Source organism: Trypanosoma cruzi, genomic scaffold, assembly GCF_000209065.1.
Source record: "Trypanosoma cruzi strain CL Brener 1047053516699 genomic scaffold, whole genome shotgun sequence".
NCBI lineage: Eukaryota > Euglenozoa > Kinetoplastea > Trypanosomatida > Trypanosomatidae > Trypanosoma > Trypanosoma cruzi.
Window position 1 is genome coordinate 290,486 of NW_001849572.1, and position 26,806 is coordinate 317,291.

General features: G+C 58.3%; 3 protein-coding genes and 2 pseudogenes across 3 annotated transcripts, besides 7 other annotated features; all 5 read left to right on the forward strand.

Moving 5' to 3' along the window:
• Positions 1–24,181: part of a sequence feature (areas not merged during assembly with more than two copies in the genome that could not be assigned to a particular haplotype) that runs on past the window's edge.
• Positions 1,329–11,780, forward strand: Tc00.1047053508163.360 (dispersed gene family protein 1 (DGF-1), putative; the record flags this gene model as incomplete). The annotated part of the gene is made up of 1 exon (XM_816352.1): positions 1,329–11,780. One exon carries the CDS (start codon positions 1,329–1,331, stop codon positions 11,778–11,780), a length of 10,452 nt encoding a protein of 3,483 aa, XP_821445.1.
• Positions 6,255–6,305: a microsatellite.
• Tc00.1047053508163.371 lies at positions 14,875–18,669 on the forward strand (annotated as a pseudogene).
• Tc00.1047053508163.380 lies at positions 19,280–21,466 on the forward strand (annotated as a pseudogene).
• Positions 22,657–23,643, forward strand: Tc00.1047053508163.390 (hypothetical protein, conserved; the record flags this gene model as incomplete). Its single annotated transcript, XM_816353.1, has 1 exon — positions 22,657–23,643. One exon carries the CDS (start codon positions 22,657–22,659, stop codon positions 23,641–23,643), a length of 987 nt encoding a protein of 328 aa, XP_821446.1.
• Positions 24,154–24,954, forward strand: Tc00.1047053508163.400 (uncharacterized protein; the record flags this gene model as incomplete). Its single annotated transcript, XM_816354.1, has 1 exon — positions 24,154–24,954. One exon carries the CDS (start codon positions 24,154–24,156, stop codon positions 24,952–24,954), a length of 801 nt encoding a protein of 266 aa, XP_821447.1.
• Positions 24,182–24,444: a sequence feature (heterozygous, non-Esmeraldo-like haplotype).
• Positions 24,445–25,449: a sequence feature (areas merged during assembly that could not be assigned to a particular haplotype. This can correspond to areas where the two haplotypes were merged or to regions with more than two copies in the genome that were merged during assembly.).
• Positions 25,006–25,048: a sequence feature (T-rich).
• Positions 25,450–26,806: a sequence feature (heterozygous, non-Esmeraldo-like haplotype).
• Positions 26,248–26,277: a microsatellite.

Genomic DNA, 26,806 nt, shown 5'->3' on the forward strand with positions numbered 1-26,806 from the left:
TGCCGTTTGATGAGGGAGGGGCGCGATGCCACGGCTGCTGCGCACCACGACCATTTATTGCCTCTGCACCGTCATTGTTGTTTTTCAGTTTGTGTGAATTTTTTCTGCGCTCGCATAATATTTTATTTTGTTTCACGATGAATTTGTTGGAGGAGCTTTGGTTTTGGTGCCTGCTCCACGGCGCTTCGCCTTGTGTTTCGGTTGCGGTGCTTCCACGTGGTGCCAAAGCATTTGATGGGGTGTTTGCCCTTCTTTTTGCGCCCTGCAGCCAACCCTGTTTGGCCATGGCGGCAGCAGTGGGATCTGCGACTGCGCGCCTGCCGTGCGTGTCTCATCTTTTGCCGTTGCTCTTTCGTTGTGCTGGTGAGGGAGGAAGCGAGCGACTGCGTCGGTGGAGTTGCGCCCCAGTGGGAGAGGGAAGGCGCCGACCTCTGCTGACGGCGACGGTCTTTGCTGCAAGCGATGTGACGGGATGACGTCACCGGTGTCACAGTTAACCGAGATGGATGAGGGCCGCGCTGCGTCTCCCACCCCTCTCATCATCCCCTCAGTCCGCTGCAGTCACACGCCACACGCACCGCAGAGCAGCGGCGCGACCACCATCCGGATGTCTGTGAGCCAATCGGAATGTAAAATTAGTGTGGACCCTTTTCCCCGTGCTCGAGTGCCGCCGTGCTTCTTTATTTTTCCTTTGTTGTGTATGCCGTGCGCGCATGGTGCCGCTGCCTGCTGTGCAATGCCGACTCGCGTGAACTAGAAAAGACGCTTTGACTGCTGGCGACCGGCGAGCTCTCCACTCCACTTACGCACCACCAACACCAACACCTTTCGGACGCGCTTGATGGCTGGCGCTCGTAACGCTGCCACGTGGTCTGCCTCGGCTCCTGTGTGTCGTGCACGGCATCGGGACCGCCCTGTGATGCAGCCATTCGGTAACAGGAGCGGTGCCAGTGGTCATGTGGCTTTTTGCCGGGATTCCGCCACTCGGCACGGTGGCTGTACGGGGTTGTGAGGGATGTGGGGAGGGCTATGGTGTCACTGAATTGATTGCGTCTGCACTGCTTTGTGTCGGCGGCTGTAATGTAATGGCTATTGTGTATGACCGGATGCCTCTGCGTGCCACTGTGTTTGGTTACTGTTGTTGCTGCCTTTTATTCTTTTTTGAGCGTGCAGTTAGAGATACTTTTGCTTGACCAGCACAACTATCGTTTCAAGGTGTTAGGGATTACTTGCTTTATTAGGTTTAGTAGCAGCAGTGGGATAACGATCTGGCGGAATCGTGTCACTGGATTCGCCATCTGTAGGAAGGGATTGTGAAAGCTGGAATTATGTTCGACGGGGCGGGTGCGACACACCGCGACGGCCCTGTTGGTAACTGTTTGGGTCGGTGGATGCGGTCTGCGGTGGGCGCGTGTCCGCGCAGCCGGCACCGTGTGCAGCGCAGGGCCACCGCGGCTGTGCGTGTGGTGCTGCTTGTGGTATTGGCGCTGGTCGCGGCGGCGGCGTGGATGCCCGCAGTGCATGCGGTGGTGTTGCGACTGCGGGGCGGCACGGTGGACAGAGCCATCACGGTTGGCTGCGCCGTGGACACGGTGCTGATGGACGGCGTGTCCATGACGAACGGCGTGGCTGTTGTGTTTGACGTTGCGGCGATGCTTCCCGGCGCGCTGCGCATCGAACTGAGGAACTGCGTGTGCGACGGCGGTGCGCAGATCTACGTGCGGGGCTACAGCGGCGAGCCGGCGAGTGACCGGAGCCTGGAGGTGAGCGTGAGCGGGCTGTCCGGGAGCTACTGCTCGCTTGTGTTTGTGCACAACCTGCCGGCACACACGAACGTGACGGTCCGTGACTCGACGATTGTGACGGCGGGGCCGATGCGCTACTCGCAGGTGAGCGGGCTGGCGGACGCGGTGGCGTCGCCGCTTGTGCTGCACGCGACGTCGCTGTTGCAGTCGCAGCTGCGTGTGAGCAACACTGTGCTGAGGTCGTTGCAGGCGGGCGGGACGGCGGTGTACGTTGGCGGCGACGTGGACCTGCTGTCGAGCGCGGTGGTGCTTGACGGCGTGTCGCTGGAGGCGTCGGGCGGTGCGACCGCTTCCGCGTTGCGCGTGTCATCCTCGTCGCGTCTCAGTCTGCGGAGCCACTCGGTGTTCTCCGTGACGAACGTGTCGGTTGTGAGCAGCGGCGGCGGCATTGTGCTTGGAGAGCGCCTCGCGGTGTCCGACTCGGTGCTGCGTTTCGTGGGCGTCGAGGGGTCTGTCGCGTCGTCGCTGGTGCGCTGCGACGGTGGGACGATCGGTGCCGGCGGGTGGCTGGAGCTGCGCGACGTGTGGGCGGTGGGCGAGGCGTCGTCGGTGGCGTCGCTGTCTGGGGTGACGCTGAGCGGCGGTGCCGTGTCGATTGCGCGCTGCGCTGCCACTGGCGCGACGCTTGTCTCCGGGCCGACGATCACGAGCGGCGCCGTGTCGGTGCAGTGCAACCGTGCCGGCGGCCGGGTGCTGCAGAGCAGCGGCGACTACCGCTTGGCCGGTCTGCCCTCCGTGAGCGTGGTGCCGTGCGACGGCTGTGCGGCAGCGCTGGCGTGCTTCGATGCGCTGACGGCGTCGTTCTCCGACTGCGTGTGCGGCTGCCGTGCCGGCGGTGTGGGCGAGGCATGCCTGCCGTTCGACGTGCCCCCTGCGAGGGCCGCTGGCGGTGGTGGCGGTGCGCAGGATTGCGTGAGTGGCGTGACGCTGACGGAGTCCGTGACGGTTGGCGGCGGACGGGCGACGGCGTGCTTTGACTCGGTGGTGTTCAGCGGACCGATCACTGTGGCGGTGGACCTGCGCTTGATGGACGTGTTCGCTGACGCACTGAACGTGACGCTGCGCCACTGCGTGCTTGCGGGCGGCGCGCAGCTGCGGATTGGCGGCCTCAGCGAGAGCACGGCACGCCCGATGCCCCACGCCCTCGTCAACATGACGAACGTGACGTCGCTGGAGGGCACGATCGTGCTACACGGCGCGATGCCGCTGCACTCGAGTGTGCTGCTGGCGAACTCAACGCTGCGCGCGACGGTTGGCGGGTCGCAGTACGTGGCGACGACCCCTGGCCATGCCAGATTTCGGTACGGCCCCGTGCTTGTCCTGGACGGTGTTCGGCTTCTGTCGACGCGGTTTGTCATGACGCGGTCTACGCTGGTGTGTGGCGGGGGTTCGTGCGCTGCGATACTTGTGGAGCGCGGTCTTGGCGTGAACGTGTCCAGCGTCTTCTACATGGACAACTGCGCTGTTATGTCGCAGTCGCACGTGATGTACGCTATTGCGTCGGACCTGCGTGTCAGCGGCGGCTCCGTGTTCTCCATACAGAACTGCTCGTGGAGTGCGCCGAGCACCGAATACGGCAAAGGCGCGTGTGTGTTCAAGGATGTTGTTGTGGATGGCGGCAGCATGCTGCAGATTGTCTCCAGCACTTTCCGTCTCGGCTTCGCCTTGCTCATGGCAAATATGCTGACCGTGACTGGTGGCAGCTGGCTGGTGCACCGCAACAACGAGTTCCGCACCGCCTACGTTTTGTACGTGGCCAAGGAAAACGGCGTGGTGTTCCGCGATCAGAGTGTGTGGTCGATACTTGACAACAACTTCACGTATGGCTTGTTCTCGTCCTTTACATATATGACAACCAAGTGGTCACCACCATCCGACACGCGCCCGACCATATACGGCGTGTGCAACGAGGCAAGGGGCTCAACTGTGACGAATTACCGAGTCGACCTCAATATTGGAGCACCCGTGATGGTGTTGGACTGCGGTGCGTGCACGGTGGACGCCGTGTGCTTCGCTGCGAGGACGAGCAGCATCAGCGGCTGTGCGTGTGTGTGTGCTGCTGGCGGCTACGGTGACACGTGTCTGCCGGCTGCGGTTCCGAACGGTCTTGGGCCGCTCCCGCTCCCCGACGCGAATAACACGGAGGTCCGCTGCGCGCACGGTGGCAGCATCGGCTCTTTGGACGTTCCTGATCCCGGTGTGCGTGGTCTGTGCTTCGTCAACGTGACCTTCACCGCCGCGATTGTGCTGGACCTGTCGTATTTTGACGCGCCACAGCAGACACTCAACATCACGCTGCTGCAGTGCGTCCTCATGGGACTGTCGATCAAGGGGAGTGGTGCACGCGTGCACGTGAACGTGGTCTCCTCGATGCTGGATTCTGGTGAGCTGGAGTTCAGGGGTGTTTTTGGCGTGAGCTCCCAGATACTGGTGGTGGGCAGTACGATTGTGACGACGTCGGGCAACGCCATTTTATTTGTGGATTTTACTCTCAGTGCGAATATGACGCTGCTGCTACTCGACAACTACATCGAGGGGAGTAGGTACGCAGTCTATTTCTCCGTTTCTGTTGTTGTTGATGGTGGCGGGATTATTGTGAAGGGAAATACGCTGAGCATAACGAAGGCTGATGAGGGTGTGGAATCATCTGTTTGCGTTAATGCTGTTGATGTGAAGAACGGCGGCTACTTTGACATAGAGAACAACACGATGAGCGCGGTCAATGGCGTTATTCTTTTTGGTGATACCACCGTGAGCTCCGCGGGGCTGCTGCGAGTGGCGGACTGCACCTTCTTTGGTGGGACGGAAATTTTTGATTCCGCGCTGGTGTATTTGTCTGGCTCGGTGACACTTGAGGGCGGTGCGCAGTGGCGTGTGGAGGGCAACAGCGTGGGTGCAGCCTCAGCATTAACTATTCAGTATCCCCAGTACAAAATTCAGCTGTCAGGCAGCGGCACCACCGTGGCGCTTGCACACAACCGTCAGGTGGAGGGAAGCGCACTCCTCGCCAAGCTTTTAAACTCGAACACGATTGTTGAGTTACCCGCGCGGTTTGTCGTTGGGTGCAACCTGCAGGGTGATGAGGAGGTGCCGTACGACTATGTGTTTCCGGAGGAAGTGGTGCTGTTCAGGTGTGGCACATGCAACGACGACGCTGCGTGCTACATGCCCGGGACGGAGTCGGTGGACCGCAGCTCGTGCTCGTGCAGCTGCAAGGACGGATGGCATGGCGCGTCGTGTCTTCCCTTCGAGGTGCCCGACACGGTTGTGCCGCCCGCAGCGGAGAGAGTCGTCGACGGCGACACGAGCTGCATGGTGAACCAGACGCTGACGAGCCTTACGCTGAAGATGTGGAAGACGCACCACTGCTACGTAGGTGTGACATTCAGCGGCGTGGGTGCCGTGCTGACGTTCTTCCTCAACAGTATGCCGCTGCATCTCCCCATTAACATCACGCTCACTGGGTGCACATTCCGTGAGGGTGCCGCGCTGCAGTTTTTTGGGGGTTTTGGAGCGGTCGAGTCGGCCGGCGTCCTGATCCGCGTGAGCCAGACGGTGATGCGGTCCTCCGTCGTTGCTTTTTTACGTGCCCTCCCGCAGCACTGCGACATCGCCGTCACGGAGGTTGATGCGGTGCAGACCTTCGCGGTTGAATTGCCGGGCACTGTGAACAACATGTGGAGCGTATTGTTGCTGGGCGACGTCGTGTTGAGTGCGTCGACGCTGTTGGTCAGCAACGTCAAGGCGCATGCAACGAAGCGTGATGCGCTTGGTTTGTACTCGACTGGGACGCTAAAACTGGTGGGTGGCAGCTCGCTTTACGTGCGGTACTGCAGCTTTGAGGGCTACAAATACCTGTTCTACGTGCACAGTCTCAGTGTGAGTGACCACTCTGTTTTTGCGCTGCTCAATAATACGATGTTCTCCGGAGTAAGCCTGCTGTTTCAGCACCAACGATTCAGCGTGTCGGATCACAGCGTGCTGCGTGTGGTGGGGAACAGCGGCTCCGTGCGCTACGCCATCTGTAACGATGAATTGTGGACCGTCCAGCAGTCAAGCTGGTTGGATTGGCGCGACAACGACGTGGAATTTGGTGCGATGTTTTACGACACTGACTCCGCATTTGTGAGCATTGACGGCAGCAGTGCTGTGACGCTGACGGGCTGCAGGATGGACTCGACGGGGTTGTCGGTATCCTTGCTGAAGCGGGCTGACGCCGGCTACCGGTTCGTTGCTGGGTGTCTGACGGTCGCGGGACGGGAGGTGACGACGGCGGCTGAACTGGAGCTGAACGGCATCAACAACGTGACGACGGTTGCCGCGTGCGGGGAGTGCACGAAGGAGGGCGGCTGCTTTGCACCGCTGACGACGGCGGTCATTGGCTGCAAGTGTCAGTGCGCTGCTGGAGGGCACGGCGATGTGTGTGTCCCGGCGCCTGTGCCTGCTGGTCCGCCACCGCCACCGCCGCCGCCAGTGCCGCCCACACCGCTGCCACCGCCGGTTGGTGAGTGCATCAGCGACATGGTGTACCCCGAGGTGGCGCAGGCTGTGGGCAGCGGGCTGTCGTGGCTGTGCTACCGCAACGTGACTTTCAGCGGGGGCGGCATGAGCCTGACGGTGCTGACTGGGGCGATGACGGGCGACGTGGTGAATGTCACGTTCGATGGATGCACGTGGAGGGACGGCGCCGTGCTGTTGCTGTTGGGCAACGCGTACGCCGCTGTGGGGTCGCTGAACATCGTCGTCACCGGCAACACATTTACTGATGCGCTGCTCAGCCCGGAGGGTGTGTTTCCACCGCACACGAACATCACGATCAGCGGGAACCGCTTCACGGTCACGAGGCTGATCCCTCGGTTGGGTTTGCGCCTTAGGAGGCCGTCGTGCGTTCTGATGAATGGACTGGTGATCAGCAACAACTCCGCGGTGGTGCTGAGTGGCAATGTGTTTCAGAGCGTGACGGCATCGTCAAGCGCCATTTACGTTGTCAGATCTGCGCTGAGGGTTTCGTGGCACTCCGTGTTTGCGGTGGTGGGTAACATGTTTCATATGGACGGCGGTGACAGTACGCTGATACATCTTGAAGGGTCTAGCCAATCCTCATCGCTGAGAGTAATGAACAACTCTGCAGTGGTGATCCGAGGCAATCTTGTGACGAGGCCGGTGAAGTACTTTTTATTAGTAATTTTGACATTACGTGTGGAGTCTCGGTCAGCGGTTTTGTTTCAGGGCAACGACATACAGCGAAGCTCGGTTGTATTTTTCCCAGGCTTTTCTTCCTGCATCTACTACAACTCCTGGCTGCAGCTGAGCGGCAACCTCTGCCGCGTGTCTCCATCAGAAGCGTTTGCTTTTCTTTATCCCAAAGTGAATCTCCGTGACTCCACGGTGTCATTGTCTGGCAACCGATTCATGTCCAGCACGGTTACGCCGACAGTTCTGCGGGTATCCACGTGGTCCCGCGATATCACAAACGGAGCGATTGTGGCTGCGTGCAACACTGTGAACGGCGAGGAGGGAGTGGAATACGGCATCCCTTCCGTGTACAATGCCACCATTCTGACCTGCAGTGATCCATGCACCCTCGCAGCGTCGTGCTTCCCTGCGTACACGACGACGGCCTCGAGTGATGGCTGCGCCTGCACGTGTGCTGAGGGTGGCCACGGCGATGCGTGTCTGCCCGTCGCTGTTCCCGAGCCGCCGAGCACCGACGGCGCCGACTTGTGCGTGCGGGACGTGCGTGTGGATGTGGAGGTGAGTGCCGGTTTCGGGACGTCGGTGGTGTGCTACGTTGGTGTGACCTTTGCGGCGGACGTCGTGGTGGACGTGGAGTTGATGTCAGGGAGCGTGCGCAACGTGACGCTGGCGAACTGCACGTTTTTGGACGGAGCGAGCCTGTACGTTGTTGGGTGGCGGTCCGATCCGTCTGCTGGCGAGCGCGCCGATGTGTTGATCCGCGGGCTTGAGTCGCGTTCTGGCGGCGGCGTGGTGGTGGCGAACCGATTTCCGCTGGGCTCGCGCGTCACTGTGGTGGACTCGGTGCTGATTGCAGAGGCGCGTGTTGCGTACCGCGGCGCCTACGACCTTGGCGACACGTCCGCGTGCCTCGTGTTGCACAACGTGAATCTGACGGGGTGTGTGCTGACCATTGCGCGCACGCACGTGGCGGCTGTGTTCCGCGACGCTGTTGGCGTGTTGGTGGTTGGCGGCGTGGCGCTGTCGTCGCGCGGTGCGCTGCACGTGGACGGGCTGTCGGTGCAAACGGCGCTGGGGCTGTGCGTGTCGGTGGAGGGCGGCGTTGCGGCCAGCGGCGGCTCCGTGGTGGCGTTTGTTGACAGCGACTTCCTGCTGTGCAAGCACGCGTTGTCTGTGCGTGGGGCTGTGAGCGTGTCGGGCTCCGCTGTGGCGCTTGTGCGGAGTGAATTCTTGTCGACGGAGGACTACGCGGTGGCGTTTTATTCGACGGTGAGTTTGGCCGGCGGGTCGATGCTGCTGGCGAAGGGCAACGTGCACGACGGCGTCTCGAGGGAGATGCTCTACGCTGCTGGCGCCGTGACCGCTGCTGGGAGCACGCTGAGCTTCGTGCGCAACCGAGCGCTGCTGCCGCGGATGCTGTCACTGAGCCTGTCGCTTGCGGCTGAGGCGCATTTGAGGGTTGCGTGCAACTACGCTGGTGGGCGTGTTCTGTCGACGGCGGAGGAGTACGCAGCGGCTGGATTTGGCGACGCTGGGAGCATCGACGTTGCAGGGTGCGACGCCTGCGACCGGGACACGCACTGCTACGCGCCCGGGACGGCCTCTGCGAGCATGAGGAACGGTGTGTGCGTGTGTACGTGCGGCAGTGGCGGGTACGGCGAGGCGTGCGTGCCTGTGGGAGTTCCTGCGCTGCCGCCCGCTGTGGGCACTGCGTCGAGTGTGTTATTCCGTGAGAGCGTGACGGTGCGGTCTGTGTTCGTTGTGCCTGTCGGTGCGAGCGAGGTGACGCTGCGCCACGTTGTGCTGGACGGCGTGAGTCCTGTGCTCTACGTGCCGTGGATGGCGCGGGACGGCGTGCGGATCGTTGTGCAGAACGTGTCGCTGCAGAACGGCGCCGTGCTGTACGTGATGGGCGGTGGAGCGCTGCGCGGTGCAAGGGCGGCGGGGAGCGACGAGAGCGGGCCGGTGGAGCTGTCGGTGTGCGATGTGGAGGCGCTGAACGGTGCGCTTGTGCTGACCGGCAGGTTTCCCGCGGGGTCCGTGCTGACGGTGACGGACTCCCTGCTGGTTGCCACGAGGTCGACGCCGCTTGTGTATCTTCCCGGCTCGCGGTCCTCGCCGTGCGCACCGGTGCTGGTGCTGTCGGGCCTGCGGCTCGTGCGGTCTGTGCTGGTTGTGTCCGGCGTTGCCCTCGTGACCGTGATGACTGGTGGGCGGACGGTGGTGATGGACGGTGCCGTGCTGGAGCTTGTCGGTGGCGGTGTCGCGCTGGACGCGGCTGTGTTCGGTGGCGACGTTGCGTTGTACGCGAGTGCGCGCGTGGTTGCGTCGGGGGGCGCTGTGCTGCGCGTGTCGGGGAGCCAGGTGTACGCCGCGCGTGGGTTGGTGTTCGACAGCGGGGTGGAGGCCAACGCGTCCGCCGTCGTAGTGAACGACAACGCCGGTGCGCTGACCGATGGCGCGCTGCTGGTGCTGCGGGGGTCGGCGTCGTTTGTTTCCGGGTCGTGGCTGTCGGTGCGCGGCAACAGCATCAGCGGCAGGCTTCTGTCGGTGCCGTCGTACCCGCGCGGTGCGGATCTTGTGCAGAGCACGCTGACGCTCCACGGGAACGCTGGTAGTGGGCCTCTCTTGATGGACGGCACCGTTGCGCTTGTGGGCGCCGGCCGACGGTTCGTCGTGGGGTGCCTGACGCTCAACGGGCAGGCGCTGCGGCCTATGGACTACAGGTCCGCCGGCATCATCGGGGAATTCCGCCCCGTGGCGTGTGGCGTGTGCGACGCCGACGTGCGCTGCTTTGCTGCTGCGACGAGGACGATGTCGGGGTCGTGTCGCTGCCGCTGTGCTGAGGGCGGGTACGGGCGCGACTGCCTGCCGGTGTACCTGCCGCACGTGGACGGGTGCAACCGCACGCCCGCTATGCCGCCGCTGAGCCACACGGCGACGCTGACGGAGACGCGCAGCCTGACGACGACGGCGACACCGACGCCGAGCCTGAGCACGAAGCACTACAGTCCGACGCAGTACGGGCCGACGGAGACACTGCAAATGACGGAAACGGTGGCGCTGTCGCCCACGCGTACCCCGACGGCGTCGATGAGCAGCACGCTGTGGTGGAGCGATGTGGCGTGCCCGACACTTGCCGTGACGACGACGGCGGCTGGTGGGAGCCTGACGCAGAACGACATCCGCGGCGGTGGGAGCGCCGTCCCGACGCGGCTGATGGTGGCGCTGCCGCCGCCGTTTCGGTGGGCACGCGACCCGCAGCTCGGCACGCACCTGTGCTTCGTGCCGGTGTCGGCGGCGCAGCCGAGCGGGTTTGGCGGTCCGTGGGGAGCGATGCTGCGCAACGCGACGTGGGTGCGCAACGCGACGAATCCGTCCACCGTCCTGGAGCTGGCTGTGCCCGTGCACCGCGGTTACTTCATTGTTGCCGACGAGACGATAGTCATTCGCTGCAACGCTGTGGCGGTGTCCGGCGGCTGCAAGGGTGTGCTGCTTGGGTCCTTCACGATCAGGTTCGACACGCTGCCCGCCGCTGCCAGCGCCCTCTCGGCGATCACCGGCGTTGTTGCGGGTGCGACGGCTGTTGCCGTGGTGGTGACCGGCGGGCTGGGCTCCGTTCTGGAGATGCAGGCACTCGGCGTGTTCGCGAGGATGCCATGCGCCTCGGCGCAGGAGCGTGCGAGCACCGTTGCGCTGCCGTACTTCCTGTCGGTGTTTGCTGCCCTCGACCCGCTGTGGATGGTGGTGGGCAACGCGCTGCTCGCCGCTGTGTTCGGGTGCGTGCACTGCGGTGTGACGGCGGCCTTCCAGCGGTGGCGCGGCGTGGACGCGGCGAGTGCGTGGGCGGCGATGCGCTTCCCGAGCCTGACGTACGTCGTGGCGCACGCGATGCACCTCGGCATCTTCTTTGGCTCCGTGCTCGCACTGGCGATGCCCGGCGCCCGCGTGCAGCACCGCGTGGTTGGTGTCGTTGGCGTGCTGTACGGTGCGGCGTTCCCTGCTGGCGTGTGCTACTTCATTGCCCGCCACGTGGGCGCGAGCTTCACGAGGTACTGGCAGTTTTTGAGGAAGCCGCTGCACGAGCGCCTGCTCTACCCCGTCGGGTACTGGTGCCCCGCGGCGCAGCAGCGGATGTACGGCGGCATGCTGACGAACATGAGGGGCAGCTACGTGTACTGGTGCGTGTTCCAGCTGTCGGTGCTGTTTGTGGTGGGCCTGATTGCTGCTGTGCACCCGCCTGCGGAAGGCTGCCACGTCCAGTACTTCTGCATGGCGGCTGTGCTGCTTGCGGGTGCGGGCGTGGTTGCCTTCACGAACATGATGCGCTCGTCCTTCCTGACGGTGATGCGCACGGCGAGCTTTGTGCTGCTTGCGGCGCTGTGCCTGGTGAGCGCGGCAAACCACCTTGCGCCGAGCGACGGCGGTGCGAGGGCGTACGCGGCTATCGTGCTGCTGCTGATCACTGTGTTGCTTGCGGTCACTGTGTACGGCGTCGTTGTGTGGTACGCGGAGGACCGCCACTGGCAGGAGCTGCGCGAGCCGCGGCGTGGTGGGCTGGAGGCGCTGCTGCGCGATGACGAGGAGAGCGACGAGGAGACGCAGAAGCCCCACGAAATGAATTCATCGTCGTACGCATCAGGCGCCACTGTTGCGTCGTCGTACCGACCACCCGCGCCGCCGTTGCAGCCTATGGCCGGTGACATCCGCTCAGACGCTATGAGCCTGCTCGACCGTGCATCCAGTGCGAGCCGTATGATCGATTACGCCGCCATGTGACGTACGCCAAGTGGAATTGGTAAATATGCGGTGCTTGAGGGGCCACGGATGTGCTGCACACCACAGCCAGCCATCGTTAACAGCACCGACAGTTTCGTTGATCGTTGTTTCTATCGACTTGTTTCTATTTTGAGCGGGTGCTTTCAGGATTTTTTCCCGTTCTGCGATGACTGTGTGGAAGGGGATTGAGTTGTCGCTCTTGTTACTCTTGATGTTGTGTTGTATCGGAATGTAATTTCATGGAGTTGCGTGCGAGGAACTCAACGCTCATTTTGTGCAATGGAGGAAGGATCCAGCGAACCGCCTAGTGGAAGTAATGAATTGCAGCTTTGCCTTACCGTGGATTTACATGCAGGAGGCATTACGGCTCTCAGAAGCAAAGCGGCGACGGAGTAGTAGCAGGGCTCCGGGTTTCCAGGAACGTCTTTGAGCGGGATTATGTATTGGGGCGCGACGCATTGCCGTGATTCCAGCCTGTTTTGGTGTGGCGATTGCACGGGGTGATCGATGTCTCTTTAGCGGTGGAAGTGACGGACCAAGCCATCCCAGTCACGTTCCACACTTATCCTTTAGCGCACCGTATTCCACAGGCAAGGGATATCGTCGCGGATTGGACACGCTGGTACGGGGATGCCTCCACGAGGAATTGCTTTTTTTCCCAATTTCCTTCCGGCCGTGCGAAATTGATGCACCACAGCCGATACAGAGGAGTGCGGTGTTAGCATGAAGAGTACGATATTCGCCGAGACTTTTTCCACGGCAGCGTGCGTCTATGCGACTTCTCGTTGAATCGTGGAAGCACGCGAGCACACGTCGACGGTTCTGGATCACCTGGCGACTCACATTGTGGACGTACCCCTTTTTTCCCGCCCGCAGCACTGAGTAGCGCACACACGAATGCAGTTTGCCTTTGGCCACTGCGACATACCCAAGAACGAAGCATGTGATGCATAAGCCAAGGAGGCGTCCGACCTCGCACAATTCACAGGCACATGGAGCACCGGCATCGTCGCACTGGCCGAACGTATTATTCGTGTCCGACAGCTCAAGCCAGAAGCTTGCCGCTCCACTGTGTCAGGCGACTGGGAACCGACGCGCACGGACGACACCCCCACTCGTGGGGAAGAGGCTGCACCAGCCTGCTTTCGCTCCGGAGTTTCGCACACAATACGGATGGCTGCTACGACCACTGCAACCCGCCACCCCACGCACGTGCCGTTGGAGCGGCGCGGATGCCGCACAGCAGACACGCAAAGAATTTCGCACGGAAACGCCTCCTCCTCCCGCTGGATTCCACCCCGCCACGATCCGACGCCCGGCAGACTGCCCGGTGCGTGGCAAGCACTGCAGCTGCCGCACTAGTGTCGTGACGCACATGGTTAACGCCCAGGGCATTACGCGCTCCCAGGCGCTGTGGAAAGTTAACTTTCCCGGTGAGTCGGAACCGCCAGAAATCCCACCGGAACAACCGCCCAGCACTTGAGCGAGGACGAGAGCGAGAGACGGCACACCGATCGCACCTCCGCCACAGACCGCACAGCCCAGGCCGAAGCCACTCTCATGCAGTTTCCGCACGGCGTCGCACGAAAAGTAGGCCGGAATCGTGTTTTATCTTCAGCACTTCCACAAGCAAGAGTTCCCCCGAGAAATAGGAGGTGTTGCCAGGTATATGACGGTCTGACGGCATCCACCCCGTTCGAATGCACGTACTGTGAATTCGGGGCTCAAGCGAAAACGGGACCACCATCCCGCATACGAGCACACGAACACTCCAGCACAGAGCCACGGTCGGCACCGAAGAAGGAGGCACCTCATAAATGCCCTTGATGCGACAGGCAGGCGGGCAGTGCCGGGGGATTGACCACCCACACCCGGCACAAACACCCGACAGAAAGAAAGTCGTGACACTAAAAATGGAGATTAAATAGCCACGCGCTGCAGGGCTTGAACCTCAGCATGAAGAACATCAAACCCACACAGAAACCCCGCCTCTGCACAGGAGGAGCATACCACCGAGAAACAGTGCACCGTGCGCCTAAAATGGCACGCACACATGCGTTGATGAACGTCACGCTGTCGCCGATTTCACGACGGCAGAGAGGTCAGGCCGCCGAGAAGGCGCACGTTGCCTGGTGACGACAGCCCGATGGGATCCCCACCAGTTTATTTTCGCCGTCCAGCATGCGGGTTTCCGTGCCACAGCAATGCCTGACTGACCCGCTACCGCACGGCACGCCACAGGCATCGACCGGACATTGTGGAAACCGGCCGACCGGAACTGTGCGGAGAGGCAGGTCGGCATTTACTCCGCTGCCCGGCTCTGCAGGCACCCAGAAAAAAGCATGGAGCGGACATCGGGGAGGTGAGGAAGCCGTGCTTCACGGAAATATTGGTGTGGTTCCACTTTGAAGTGGAAGGTCTCTGCCCCGGCAGTACCTCCGCGCGGCGAGAAGGCACGAGGCCCCTCGCAGATGCGGCAAGCCGTATTTGCTTCTGGCAGGCTGCTCTCCTCTCCCTTTCCTCATTTATAGCGTCCATGTTTGGTTGGTTCTGTGATTTGTTGTTTTATTGATTCTTGGCAGCAACGGATTGTCGAGCCACCGCGCTATCCCCGGGGCGGGTGCGTAGCGGTGGTGTGTGCTTCACGGCCTCCGCTGCGGCTCCCAATTCGGGTGCCGGGCTCTCTTTTAAATCTCTGATCGTTGGGCGGACATGCTCTGCGATGGTGGCTGGCGTGTGGGCCTTCGTATTTATTTTAGGAGACACGAGGAATAGTAGTAGCAGTATATATATCAACAGCGCTGAATAGATATTAATACCGATATCTACATGCCTATCTATATACATATGCAGCCAATAAAATAGCAATTCAATAAACCAAGAAATCAAGCGATCTGTCAAATTGTAGGAGAGAGAAGGGATACATCCATATCTATACAGATGCATCAATGAATAAGAATAAAGTAGCGTTTTGATACTCATACCCATATCGATATATCTATACATTGATCAAAGCTTATTTTCGTATATATATCCCTCCATATAATTTTCCCACCGTTCTGTCTTATTTGTGGCATTTTGCTTCCGTTATGTTATGTATTCTTCTCCCGTGAGTTTATTCTTACTTTTTTAGAGCGCATAGGCATTTCGTCCCACGGACAGGGTTTCATATGCACTGAAGCACCCCATCGGACAAAATTCGCGAGGGATTTGCGAAGCTCATCCCAATTGAATGATGGTTGCCACCTTCTTTGATCTTCTGAGGAGCTGCGACGTGTGATTGCGTTGCCCCCGACACCCAACACAATGACAACTTTCAACGAGCAGTTTGCAGGCACATTGTGCAGTTTCCTTGAGGTGTAGCCCACACCCGTATTTTGGGAGTGAATGCACGGTGTATCTGTAGAGGATGCTGAGGGTGGCGTCAGCGAGGCATGGGATAACATGTGCTCCGGAACAAGTGTGTGGCGTTGGCCAGAGGAGGTCCTGTGCCAACGGCATCACTCATTGATGGCCAGTGATTTTGGTGCTTTGAGGAATGGAACGGCGCTGGCTGACCAGGTGCCACTCGCTACCTAATCTGTCCTGGATGTGGCTTAAGAGACGATGCGGGCGCATGCAGAGGGGGAAAAGGAAATAGGACATTGTGTGGGCATGCACGTGGACGTGTCAGATGGTCACAATATCCCTAAACAAGTGTGGAGCCCCCGACTTGATGATTCGACCGTCCTGATAAAACTGCCTGGGGTGGAGGTGAGTGCGCTGACTTCCTTTTTAACAAGTTTTCCTTCACCTGACAGGCTGCGCAGCTGACGTGGAGGGAAATCATGCGCACCTGTTTCCGGCGGGTGCGATGACGTTTCCCACACTTGAGGGCGGTTTCCCCGATGATGCGCTCTGCCATCCTCACTTGTTTTATTTGACGACACGTCGCAACACGGGGTTGGTGCTGAGCGACGAAGGCCTTCCGTCTCGGTTGGAACCAAAACGGAGAGCCCATGAAGAGGCATGCTGCTCGCGACTGGTTGATGCTTGGCCTGGGAGGAGTCTGTTTGCCACCGTGGAGCATCTCTCATTCGCCTGATTGCAGAGCCCTCTACACATTGCACAGTTCTTGTGCTCCTGAGTAATGCCGATAGGGCGGATTGCATGATGGTGTTTTATTGCTGGAAGGCTCTGTGAGGAGGAAAAATATTATTTATTCTTTCTTCTTCCTGGACGAGACGAATCCGTTCTTTGATTGAAGTACGAGTGCCTTTTTGCAGTTTTTTTTGGCTGTTGGTGGCTTTGGTGTTTATTCCAATCAATGGCTCTCACTGGCGGCTCCAAGGCCTAATATCGACTGGTGCCCTCGTTCTTGGGCCCACGTTGCTTGGCCCATCAATTATTTGTGCAACTGGACAACAAATTTTCTGTGGGCGTGGATCATGTTTCGCGGAATATGACCACAACAGCTGCTGAGCGGGCTGGTTGTTGTTGCGTCCTGTATGACAATGTTCTTGCGGATTTCACTCTGTTGCGTGTAAGTGATGTTACATCTGTGCCTCGTTGTGTGGCAGAGGCCTGAATCAACGGAGGACAGAGTGTTGTGATGAATTAGGGCACAGAGAACCCTCGTGTTGCTCATCGTTATGCCCGTTTTCACTGCGGTCCTCGACGTTGGGAAAATTTTATTTTGTGCGGTATGGAGAGCACTCCTCCGGTGGCATATTGCCATGTGGTGGTCTCTGGTTCAAAGGACCCTGTGGAATAATTTGTGAGGACGAAGGGTGATGGCAGGACCGTCGTGCCCGCACAGACGGAGACGAGAACAGGGTGGTTGATGTGCCCTGCAACATTGCGCTCCCAATTGCGTCATTGGATGCGTGCAGGGCAGGTGGCTCTCCGGTGTTTGTTTGCTTCACGGCCAACCCGCTGGCCCATTCTGAAGGGCATTCAAGAGCATTCGTCCTCTGAGGGTGTTTCTGCTGGGTGGTCCGCACACTGCAGTGTCTGCTCCATTGGGCCTTTTCTTTGGTGAGAGGATGGTCTGTTGCACTTCTTGGACCCCTGTGGAGGGGGAGGGTCATGGGGCAACATGCCCACCGTTTCGGTGTTGGCGCACCACGTACTTGTGGCCGCGTTACGCAGGAGGCACAATCATCTTTTGCAGGATGAAAGCAACGTGTTCTTGTCCCTTGCCAGCAATGCACGGCCTTCTTGTTATGTTGTTCGGGTGTTTCTGCAGGACAACGAGTTTGCAAATGGTTACGAGGGATGTGTGGCTGCAGGGTTAGAGCGCCGGTTTTTTTTTTTGACGGGCGGTGTTGAGGAATTACAGGCGCTTGCAGATGTCATTGTCAATGTGAGGGCAGGTGTTTCAGCCACCCGAAGCGCGGCTGTTGGGAAGACGAGTTTCACTCTTGCGGTGGAGGTAGGCATCAAAGGGGCAAATGTGCGGGCTCGCCACCCTACTTTCTGTACTGTTTTGCCGCGACGACTGGATCTGATCGCCAGCCACATTGAGCCGTCGCCGTGTGGCCGCAACGTTGTCTCGAAGGGGTCGAGAGGCCGCAGGGCACGGCAGTTGCATTCATCCGTGGAAGTGTCAGGGGGGAAGAAATGCGAGCCTTTCGGCGTCTGGCGTCTCGCTATCTTTTGACGCCATATTCGGTGAGTCCGTGGGTACTGTCTGGTGCTCCTGCCTTTTACTGGATGATTGGAACTGCTGAGATGTGAAGGGTATTTGCTGCGCCTTCTTTCGGCACCTTTGTCGCACGCCGTGTTCGAGACGGTTTTCGATTGCCGCACTGCACGGGGTGCTGCAAGGCGGTGCTTTATGCCACGCGATTGTGTTGTGGGTGCCATGCGGTGGAAATATTTGACGTCATTGAGGTGCCCTTGGAGGGTGGAGGTGGCGATCCTCCGGCGCGGGTGATCACTGACAGGTTCACACGCCCCCTTGAATTTTCTGTCCCTTCTTTGTACGTTCATGAACTGACCGCGGATATTGCAGAATATATTTAGGTTGCTGCGGTGCTCCATACATTCAAGGTGTTTTCCTCCGCGCCGTCAATCTCGGCGGTTGACCGACCGGTCTCTTTGAAGGATTCGGGAGGAGGATTCGTTTAATTTGTTTCACGGCTGGAGCCACTTCCTTCATTTCTGTCAGCTAGACACGCCCACAGCGTCACTTTGCGTTCTCTTCCCTCAATGGGAAGAAAGGGTGATGACGAACCTTGAGAGACGGTGGCTCTTTTTGTTTCATCGCCGGGGATCGTTCAGCGGCAGTTGATGCATCAGCCCTTCCTGAGGGTCGGCGACACAAACTCTGTGGTTGAGACGATTTGGATGGGAGTTCACTGGGGCAAAATCCGCGCTTTATTTCCGTGCTTATGCCGATGGAATGCAATTATGTGGCCCTTCCTGTGATGCCTCGTGTGTGTCATGACACTACATTGAGGAGAGCACGAGGTGCTATTGGCCGTGCTATTTTGTCAGACGCCACGGCTCTTTTCGGTGTGTGATTCGACTGTGTGGTGGGTCGGTTGAGGGGGAGGACGTGGATGAGCCGCGCTCACCCGACTGCTGCGCCTCATTTTTCTGAACGTCTTTAACAAATTGCTGGTCCCCTTTTGCTTGCCTTACCGGGCCTGGCGACCTCTTGAGGAGCGGTGCGACGGCGTGGACTTTCAGGCTGCTGAGGAGGCCGTGGCTGCGCGGGATGTCCTGCGGATTTTTTTTGCGTTTCAGGACTACTGTAGAGAAGAGGACATTTCATGCCTCCTCCACGTCCAGGAGAGTAAATGGAGGGATCGCAGTTGTGGGATCTCACTTCACAAGTGTCTGCGCTCGTTGATTGCGTCGACGGCGCACTCTGTGTGTCTTCGACCACTGCCGAAGCATCCCGCCGTTTTTTCCGGTGAACGGGAAAATCCACTGACACGCCGAGGGGGTGGTGGGGGACGTTGCAGCGAGGAACGCTTTAAAGGCCCTGCAGTGAGAGAGCGCTGCTTGCAAGGACCCCGCAGCACTTGGGATTTTGCTCGCCTTTAATTTCTGCTGGCTGTCTGTTGGTTGGTGCTGTTTGCCGGAGGGTTTATTGGCCCGTGCGCAAACGTCAATGACTCTGCTTCTGTGTGTGGCCTCACAGTGCTTGGGCCGTTGTGGACGGTGAGAGTAATTACTGTGGCGGTTACGACGACGCTGATGTGTCACACTGTGGCTGGTGGCGCCACCCACTCCTCTGCCACGTCCTGTTTTGATGCTTTTTGGATTTTACTTTGATTTCTTGCACACAAACACACTCACGAAGAAGGAAGCTACGACCAAGCGCGAATCGCTACTGTGGAATTTGACGTCTCCGAAAGGACCAACAGCACACACACCGCCCACACACACATATTTATATGCACTCACGTGTTGCTGCAGTGAAGGCACCCCGCACACACAACCGTCGCCGCGTGACCGGATCCAGCGGAAGGAGGAGGGAAGGAGGAGAGTGAGCCGCCGAGGCCCATCATGTCCCGGCGTTTGTTTACTTCCGCGGTGCTGCTTTTCCTCGTCGTGATGATGTGCTGCGGCAGTTGAGGAGCAACGCTTGCAAAGGAGAATGATGGCGTGATTGATTTACGACGTGTTCAGGAACCGGCGGGGATTCGATCTATTTGTGCTGCAGACGACGCTGGTGCAGCCGAAGGATGGGGTTGTTCTAGTTACGACGAGGGATTCATTTGCTTCACCCTCACTCGTCAGTGCTGGTGGAGTAATTGCTGCTTTTGCCGAGGGTCACATGGATGCCGAATATCAAGGTGGTCAATTAAGTAAGCCCTTTTCTTCTGATGTGGTTGCGGGGTGCATCGACTCTGCGTGGAATTGGTCCACTCTTGTTGGTGAGGTCAATAAAAGGATACATGGAGGGCACACACTGTGCTTTGTGCAGCGGAGGGAGAGGAGAGTTTGGGTGTTGTGCTCCGCCCCACAACAATCACGAAGGGCAACGGAGTGTTTCCTCTTGCGGGAGGCTCTGATGTGCCCTACGAAGGTGGGTGTTGGAGAGAGGGCGGCTTGGAGCCGAAACTGGTTGTGGGTGATGTCACGAATCCCACGGGTGGCAGGCAGAGTGGACGGGTCGAATGTGGCGACCCCAAACCACTCCCGAAACGGATCCCTTCTGCTTCTCACAAGGTGAATGGACGGAGTTCATTGCTTCTGGTGGCGCAGGTGTTGTGATGGAGGATGGCACGCTTGTGTTTCCTCTGATGGCGAAGGATGAAGCATAATACGTTTGCTCCATGATCATTTGCTCGACGGACAGCGGCAGTGCCTGGGCGCTCTCTGAGGACATTTCCCGTGCGGAATGCCTTAGCCCCCGCGTCACAGAATGGGAGGGATCACTTCTCATGATTGTTGACTGCGAGAGTGGCCAGAGGGTGTGCGAGTCGCGTGGCATGGGGACAGCGTGGACGGAGGCCATCGGGACACTCTCAGGCGTGTGGGTCAACGCCCGATCAGGAGTCTCTCAGAAGGAAAGCCTGCGTGTGGATGCCCTCGTCACCGCGACCATTGATGAAAGGAAGGTCATGCTGTGCACTCAGAGAGGGCATGCCTCGGGGAAGAAAAGGGCCACTGCGCTCTGCCTTTGGGTCACGGACAACAACCGCACGTTTTCTGTTGGACCGGTTGCCGTGGACACTGCTGCGGATTGGATGCTCGCCAGCACCCTGCTGCACTCGGATGGCAATTTGCATCTTTTACAACGGAGGGGCAACGGTGAGGGCCGTGTCATTTCACTTTCCCGCCTGACGGAGGAACTGAGTACAATCGAGTCTGCCCTCAGCACTTGGGTGCAAAAGGACATTTTCTTCTCCAGCTTGTCTACACCCACGGCGTGTCTGGTGGCAGTTTTTTCCGATGCGGCCAGTGATGGCACGTGGAACGACGAGTACCTTTGCCTGCATGCGACGGTGAAGGAATGCAGTGAAGGACAACGATGGGTTACAATTGACGGGACCTGAGTCCAGGGCAATATGGCCTGTGAACACTCGGGGTGATAATGTGCGTCATGTATTTTTGAGCCACGACTTCACACTTGTGGTGTCGGTGACCATCGAAGAGACTCCGAGTGGGAACACTCCTCCACTGACTGCGGTGCTGGCGGACACTGCGTCCAATCCTACCGTGGGACTGTCGTGCAGCCACAATAAGAAGTGGGAGACGGCGTTCGAAGGCAAGAAAACAACGCGGAGCAGCACTTGGGGGCCGAGGAAAGAACACCAGGTGGCACTCATGCTGCAATGCAACAAGGCCTCTTTGGACGTCGATGGCGAGTCGCTGGGGGCGGAAGAGGTGCTGTTGACAGGCGAGAGGCCACCTGAGGTCCTGAGGTTTTGCTTTGGGGCGTGCGTTGGGCACGAATCTCATGTGACGGTGACGAACGTCTTTCTGCACAGCCACCCACCGAATTCCACTGCGATGCGTGCACTCAAGGAAAGTGTCCCGCTCCGACGAGGGAAGCGGCTCCGACGCCACCTGAGAAGATTCGAGTAGTTGACAGCGTCAGAGAGCACATTGCTGGGGATATTACGGAAGATAAATGAATGGGCACAACGCCCCTGGACACGAATCCCCACTACAAACAGTCACCTCGCAGGGTGTGGAGCGGCGTGAGTCCCGACGACCGCCTTGCCTCTCTCAACGACGTGAAGTTGACACTGCGTGATTTAGGCGGCAACAACACCGTGCGTGTGTGCGTGTCTTGTGTGCCGCTGCTTCTACTGGGATTGTATTTGGGTGGTGGCAGTCTTCTGAGCCACAGAGTGTGGATTTGCGACTCCTCACGGAGAATAAATGCCGAATTGCCCGCCTTTTTTTTACTTCTACTTCTTCAATTTCTTTACTTTTAAATGTCTTTTTTCACTGTAGTTCAACCGGAGTAATAACTACTGTTGTTTTTTCTTTCAGTAATTTTAGGTTGCTGCACACTGTCATGTGTGATGTGCTTCCCGCTCTTGTTTGTTTTTGTTATTGCCCACACGCGGTACCGGCCCTGCGGCTGTGAAGTCCCATGGACTGCACGAAAGGAGGATTGGAGGAAAATGCCGGATGCCGCATGAAGTGTGAGGAATGTTGTGTGGGATGCTGGAATAATGCGATCTTTTTTTATTATTACGTTTTTTGTTTGTGCAGGTAATATGTGCAAGCACCCAATCGTCTTTAGCTGCATGGCACATGAAAGTTCTGCCGCATCATTTTTTTTTCTTTTTTTTTTCCTTGAGACCTGCAGGGGTCCCACATTTCGTTTGTTTGTTTCAATTTCTTTTTCTTTTTTTGGTAATTTCCTGCGGATTTGTTTTTGACTCTGCCGTTTTGACTGTTACTTTGTGTCTTCTTGTTTCGTTGGGTGTGTCCCTGCTGATTGTGCTGTTGACATGTCCCCATTTCTTCTGCTTTCTTTCCTGCTAGAGGCACTGATGGTCCGCGACGACGATTGTTTGTGGTCCCCATTGCGAGGGCACGAGGGTGACTGGGCGCCGGCCTGCTGAGTGCACTTAGAGGGAGAGCGGATGGTGTGCGCCGTGCCTCACTGTGAGTGTGGGGCGCCACCCGCCAAGACCTGCTGTGAGCCGCAGTGCTATTCCGTCGAGGAAGAGAAGTAAAGGACGGTGCCGTGGACTTGGATGCGCCCCGCCCCTCTTGTTGCGGCCGTGGGTGTGTCCTGCGCATTGCTTTTTCTCCCTCCCTCCTGTGTGACCATCCCTTCCTTTTCCCCATTGGTCTTTTTCGTTTTTGGTAGGTGGCGTGGATTTTCTTCCTGTGGCAAACCGCATTTTCCAGTCGCGATAGTGTAACGCTGGCGCGGTTCCTTTTGACGCCGCCCCCCGCGGACGGACCAACCATGACGGAGGAAGCGCTGGCGCAGCAGGTGCTGCAGGAGTTCATGGCAACGCGTCACGCTGGGTCCTCGGTGGAGCTGCTCTGCTTCGTGTTCTTTGCGCGCCTGCAGCAGACGACTACGGAGCGCTACCCACTTGCGTATAATCGTCTTTTATTGGCGGGGCTTTGGCGCGGCAAGTGTCATTGCTTTGCGGATGAAAATGTGGGACTGCGCTGCTTCCTCCACACGCTAAGGGACTGCGCTGAGACTAGAGATCTGGAGGTTCACATCGCGCCCAGCGAGTTGCGGTGCTGTGTGAGGGACGAGGATGCCCGCGCGGTGCGGCAGGCGGACGGCAGCGTTGGCGCGCTACTGCGGGAGCATCTTCTCCAGAAGGGTGCCTTGCATCGCTGGTGTGACGAGGCGGTGAGGGCGGCACAGGCGGACGGTGGTGCGGGGTGTGCTGATAGAGCCTTATGGCGAGTGACGCGCTTGCGCGGCACACGAGTGCACTGCGGCTCCGCCCTCACTTTGTCCATTGCCTTCAATCGTGGGTGCCGGCGAATTCCGGCAGGCGATCCGCGAAGGATTTCTTCATGGCGGCTATGGGGTCAGAAGCGAGGGAAGGAGAGAGGGGAGCCACGCGCTGGGGAAAGAGGGTGCGGGCTGCTGCGGCCGCACCTCGTTGTCGTCACTTCAGTTTGTTGTCGTGACAGTGCTGTCATATTTTGTTTTTTCTTCACAGAAGTTTTGGATTGTGCGTTCTTTTTGATTGCTGGGAGGAGAGGGTGCGTGCGTGCTGTGCATTTGCGAGAGTCTTGTGGGAGGACCGTGATTCGCGGCGGTGTGGCGGATGTGGCGGTGTGTGCGGGAGTGGCTCCGCGGCGAAGGGCGGAGAGCGAGGTGCCCCAGTTTGTTCTGGGGACTGCGGTGCATGGACTCACCGTTGGGCTCGTGGGACCCTTGCGCGACATTCACATGCGTGCGCTGGCACGACAGTGCCGGTGAGGGAAGCCTGAGGAGCTGCGTGCTCTCTCCGCGATGTACGTGGGCTGCAGGGCGGCTGGCAGATGCGGCTGAGCGGGGCATCCGATGTCATTTGCCTGGCCGACAACGAAATGTGACTCCGCTTATGGAAAAATGCAGGGATTTTGATTTGTCCCTTGCATTGCATTCTTTTTCCCGTGAGACACACCGCATACCGAACGCCCACCCACCGTCATTCCTGCTTGCATATCTCCTGCGGGCTCGACAACTCATTGTGGGTGCGTGCTCTCCATGAGGAATGCGCTCCCCTTCCCGGTTCCCGGGACTGTAGCCACATCCACCGGAGCCTAGGGGCTACACTTTTCTACTCCTTCCTCTTTTGGGTGCGTGTGTGTGTGTGTGCTGCTTCACGACCGTGTATGTGTGTGTTCCTTTAGTGCGGCACATGTATTCCTCTCTCCCTCTTCTTCTTGTTTTTGTCCTTGCCCCACTGTGTAGATTGTCTCACAAATTCGAGCGACTCTACGACGAATGATGATGGTGACTGTGCGGCGCCGCGTGGTGTGTGATCAGCTGGTCCTTGCGCTCTTGTGCTGCTGCTGCTGCTTGTCCGTCTGCGGGACTCCTGTGCCGGCAAAAACCCTTATGGATGTGCATGTTTCTTGTTCAAGGACTGACGGTAAGTTGGGTTGGCGTCTTCCCGACGAGACGGGTTGGAGAAATTGTGCTAATAAGCCTGCAGAAGGTGGTGGAGGAGAGGATGAGTGTGCACTGGTGTGCATTGCCGCTGAGTACGTCTACAGAGATGCGGAAAATACCGGACTGTGCGCCCCTGGCGGTAGACCGAGTGTTGTTTGGACCAGCATAGGGATTTTGTTGAGCGAGAATATAAAAAACTGCAGTTCGGCGGCTGCACCGACAGCGGCGGTTGTTGGCCAGGCACAGAGCGGCGTCGGCAGTCCGCCGGGGGAGGCAGCTGAGGCACCGCAGAAGAAGTCGCCTGAGCACACAGACGAAGGCGGCTCTTATCCAAGGCTAAGCGAATACTTCGCCGTCAGTCTGCTGACATCCACAGACACGAACGAACACGTGGCATCGGCAGCCGAAGCTTCCAGTCAGACGCCCTCTTCTCCATCCGGCGACAACGCAGCCCAGGAAACTTCCCACAACAATAATGAGGGCGACAGCCAAGCCGACGTCAATGGCGGAGGCACCGCCACTGGGATGCGGGATCCCGGCGGTGCGGACAGCAGCGACGCCACCATTTTGTGGGTGCGCACGCCTCTGCTGCTGCTGCTCTTCACCGCCCTTATCTGTGCTGCTGTGCGGTGATTAGGATTAGTCGTGCATTTCCTTGCGGGGACGGCTCGTACTTTATATGTGTTTCCTTTTTTTTTTTTTCTTTTTTTTTTGTGCTTTTGTTTTTGACCACACGCGGTACCGGCCCTGCGGCTGTGCGTCCCACGGACTGCACGAAAGGAGGATTGGAGGAACATGCCGGATGCCGCATGAAGTGTGAGGAATGTTGTGTGGGATGCTGGAATAATGCGATCTTTTTTTATTATTACGTTTTTTGTTTGTGCAGGTAATATGTGCAAGCACCCAATCGTCTTTAGCTGCATGGCACATGAAAGTTCTGCCGCATCATTTTTTTTTCTTTTTTTTTTCCTTGAGACCTGCAGGGGTCCCACATTTCGTTTGTTTGTTTCAATTTCTTTTTCTGTTTTTGGTAATTCCCTGCGGATTTGTTTTTGACTCTGCCGTTTTGACTGTTACTTTGTGTCTTCTTGTTTCGTTGGGTGTGTCCCTGCTGATTGTGCTGTTGACATGTCCCCATTTCTTCTGCTTTCTTTCCTGCTAGAGGCACTGATGGTCCGCGACGACGATTGTTTGTGGTCCCCATTGCGATGGCACGAGGGTGACTGGGCGCCGGCCTGCTGAGTGCACTTAGAGGGAGAGCGGATGGTGTGCGCCGTGCTCCATTTGTGAGTGTGGGGCGCCACCCGCCGCCCCGTCTTTTGCCCAGCCGTCGAACTCCTCTTGTGGCTGTGTTCTGGCATGCTTTTCACTTTTTTATTTTGTTGCTGCGGGTGCGGGTGGTAAGGCACAGGCAAAAATACATTGTTAGGGCGCTGCGGCGGCACCGCTCACCTCGGCGATGCCGGTGCTGTGTGCGGCTGCTGCCTCCCTCCGCGGCGGTGGGGTGATGGGGGCCACGGAGGGACTGCACGGCGGTTCTCCCTCCCACTCCCTGTGTGTGTGTGTGCGGCGGATGAGGTATCCATCTATTCCTCACCAGGACGGAGGAAAGGAAAGGGTCACACAACAATAGAAGGGAGGAATGAAAGTAACGTGGAGTGGGAAATGATGAATGGAACATGTGTACACAGGCTGGAAGGGTAGTAAACGTGGTCGAGAGGGGTGGTAAGGAAATACAAACAAATAATGCATAGGAGGAGGATAGGGAGGAGGAAAGAGGGATAAATGTACATACCACATATATAATATATACATTGCATATATTTATGTGTGCATTTATACACATGTGTGTCTTGACTCTCCTGTCTTTGTTATTTGTTCCACACGGCATTAGAGAAGAAGTGTTGGGGAGGGTTTGACGGAGTCTCTTCTTCTTCTTCCTTTTTTTATTCTTCTCAGGGCGTGAGGATGAGGCGGCGACGTGCCCATCTTGGCTTTGTTGGCGTATTGCGTTCTATCTGCTCTTCTCGTGTTGGCGCTTCTTACTTTTCCTTTCATTGTGTGGGCATTACAAATGGATCCTGAGCCTGCTCTGCCGTCGCAGCCGAGGGTGAGCAAAGTGATCGCCCTTATTGCCGCTCAAGGCAACATTCATGAGGACTCCCCAACAGTAGTGGTGGTGTCATTTCCAATGACGTGGCGAAGAGATCGTTTGTTGCATGTTTTGAATGCCACTCTGTATGATTGGCCGAGGGGTGAGAGTATTGTCCATGAAGTGCTGCTCGTGTGGAATGGCATGAAGGAAAAAATGCCAGACGAATTGCTTGCGTTGAAGTCGAGGTACGACACAAGGCATCGACCAGCATGCAGTGGCACTGGACATGCCCCGTACCTGCGAATTGTGCCGCAACTATCCAATTCCGTGGCGAATCGCTGGCTTGTCGCCTCTCTTCTCCGCACTGAAGCTGTGTTCAACATCGACGAT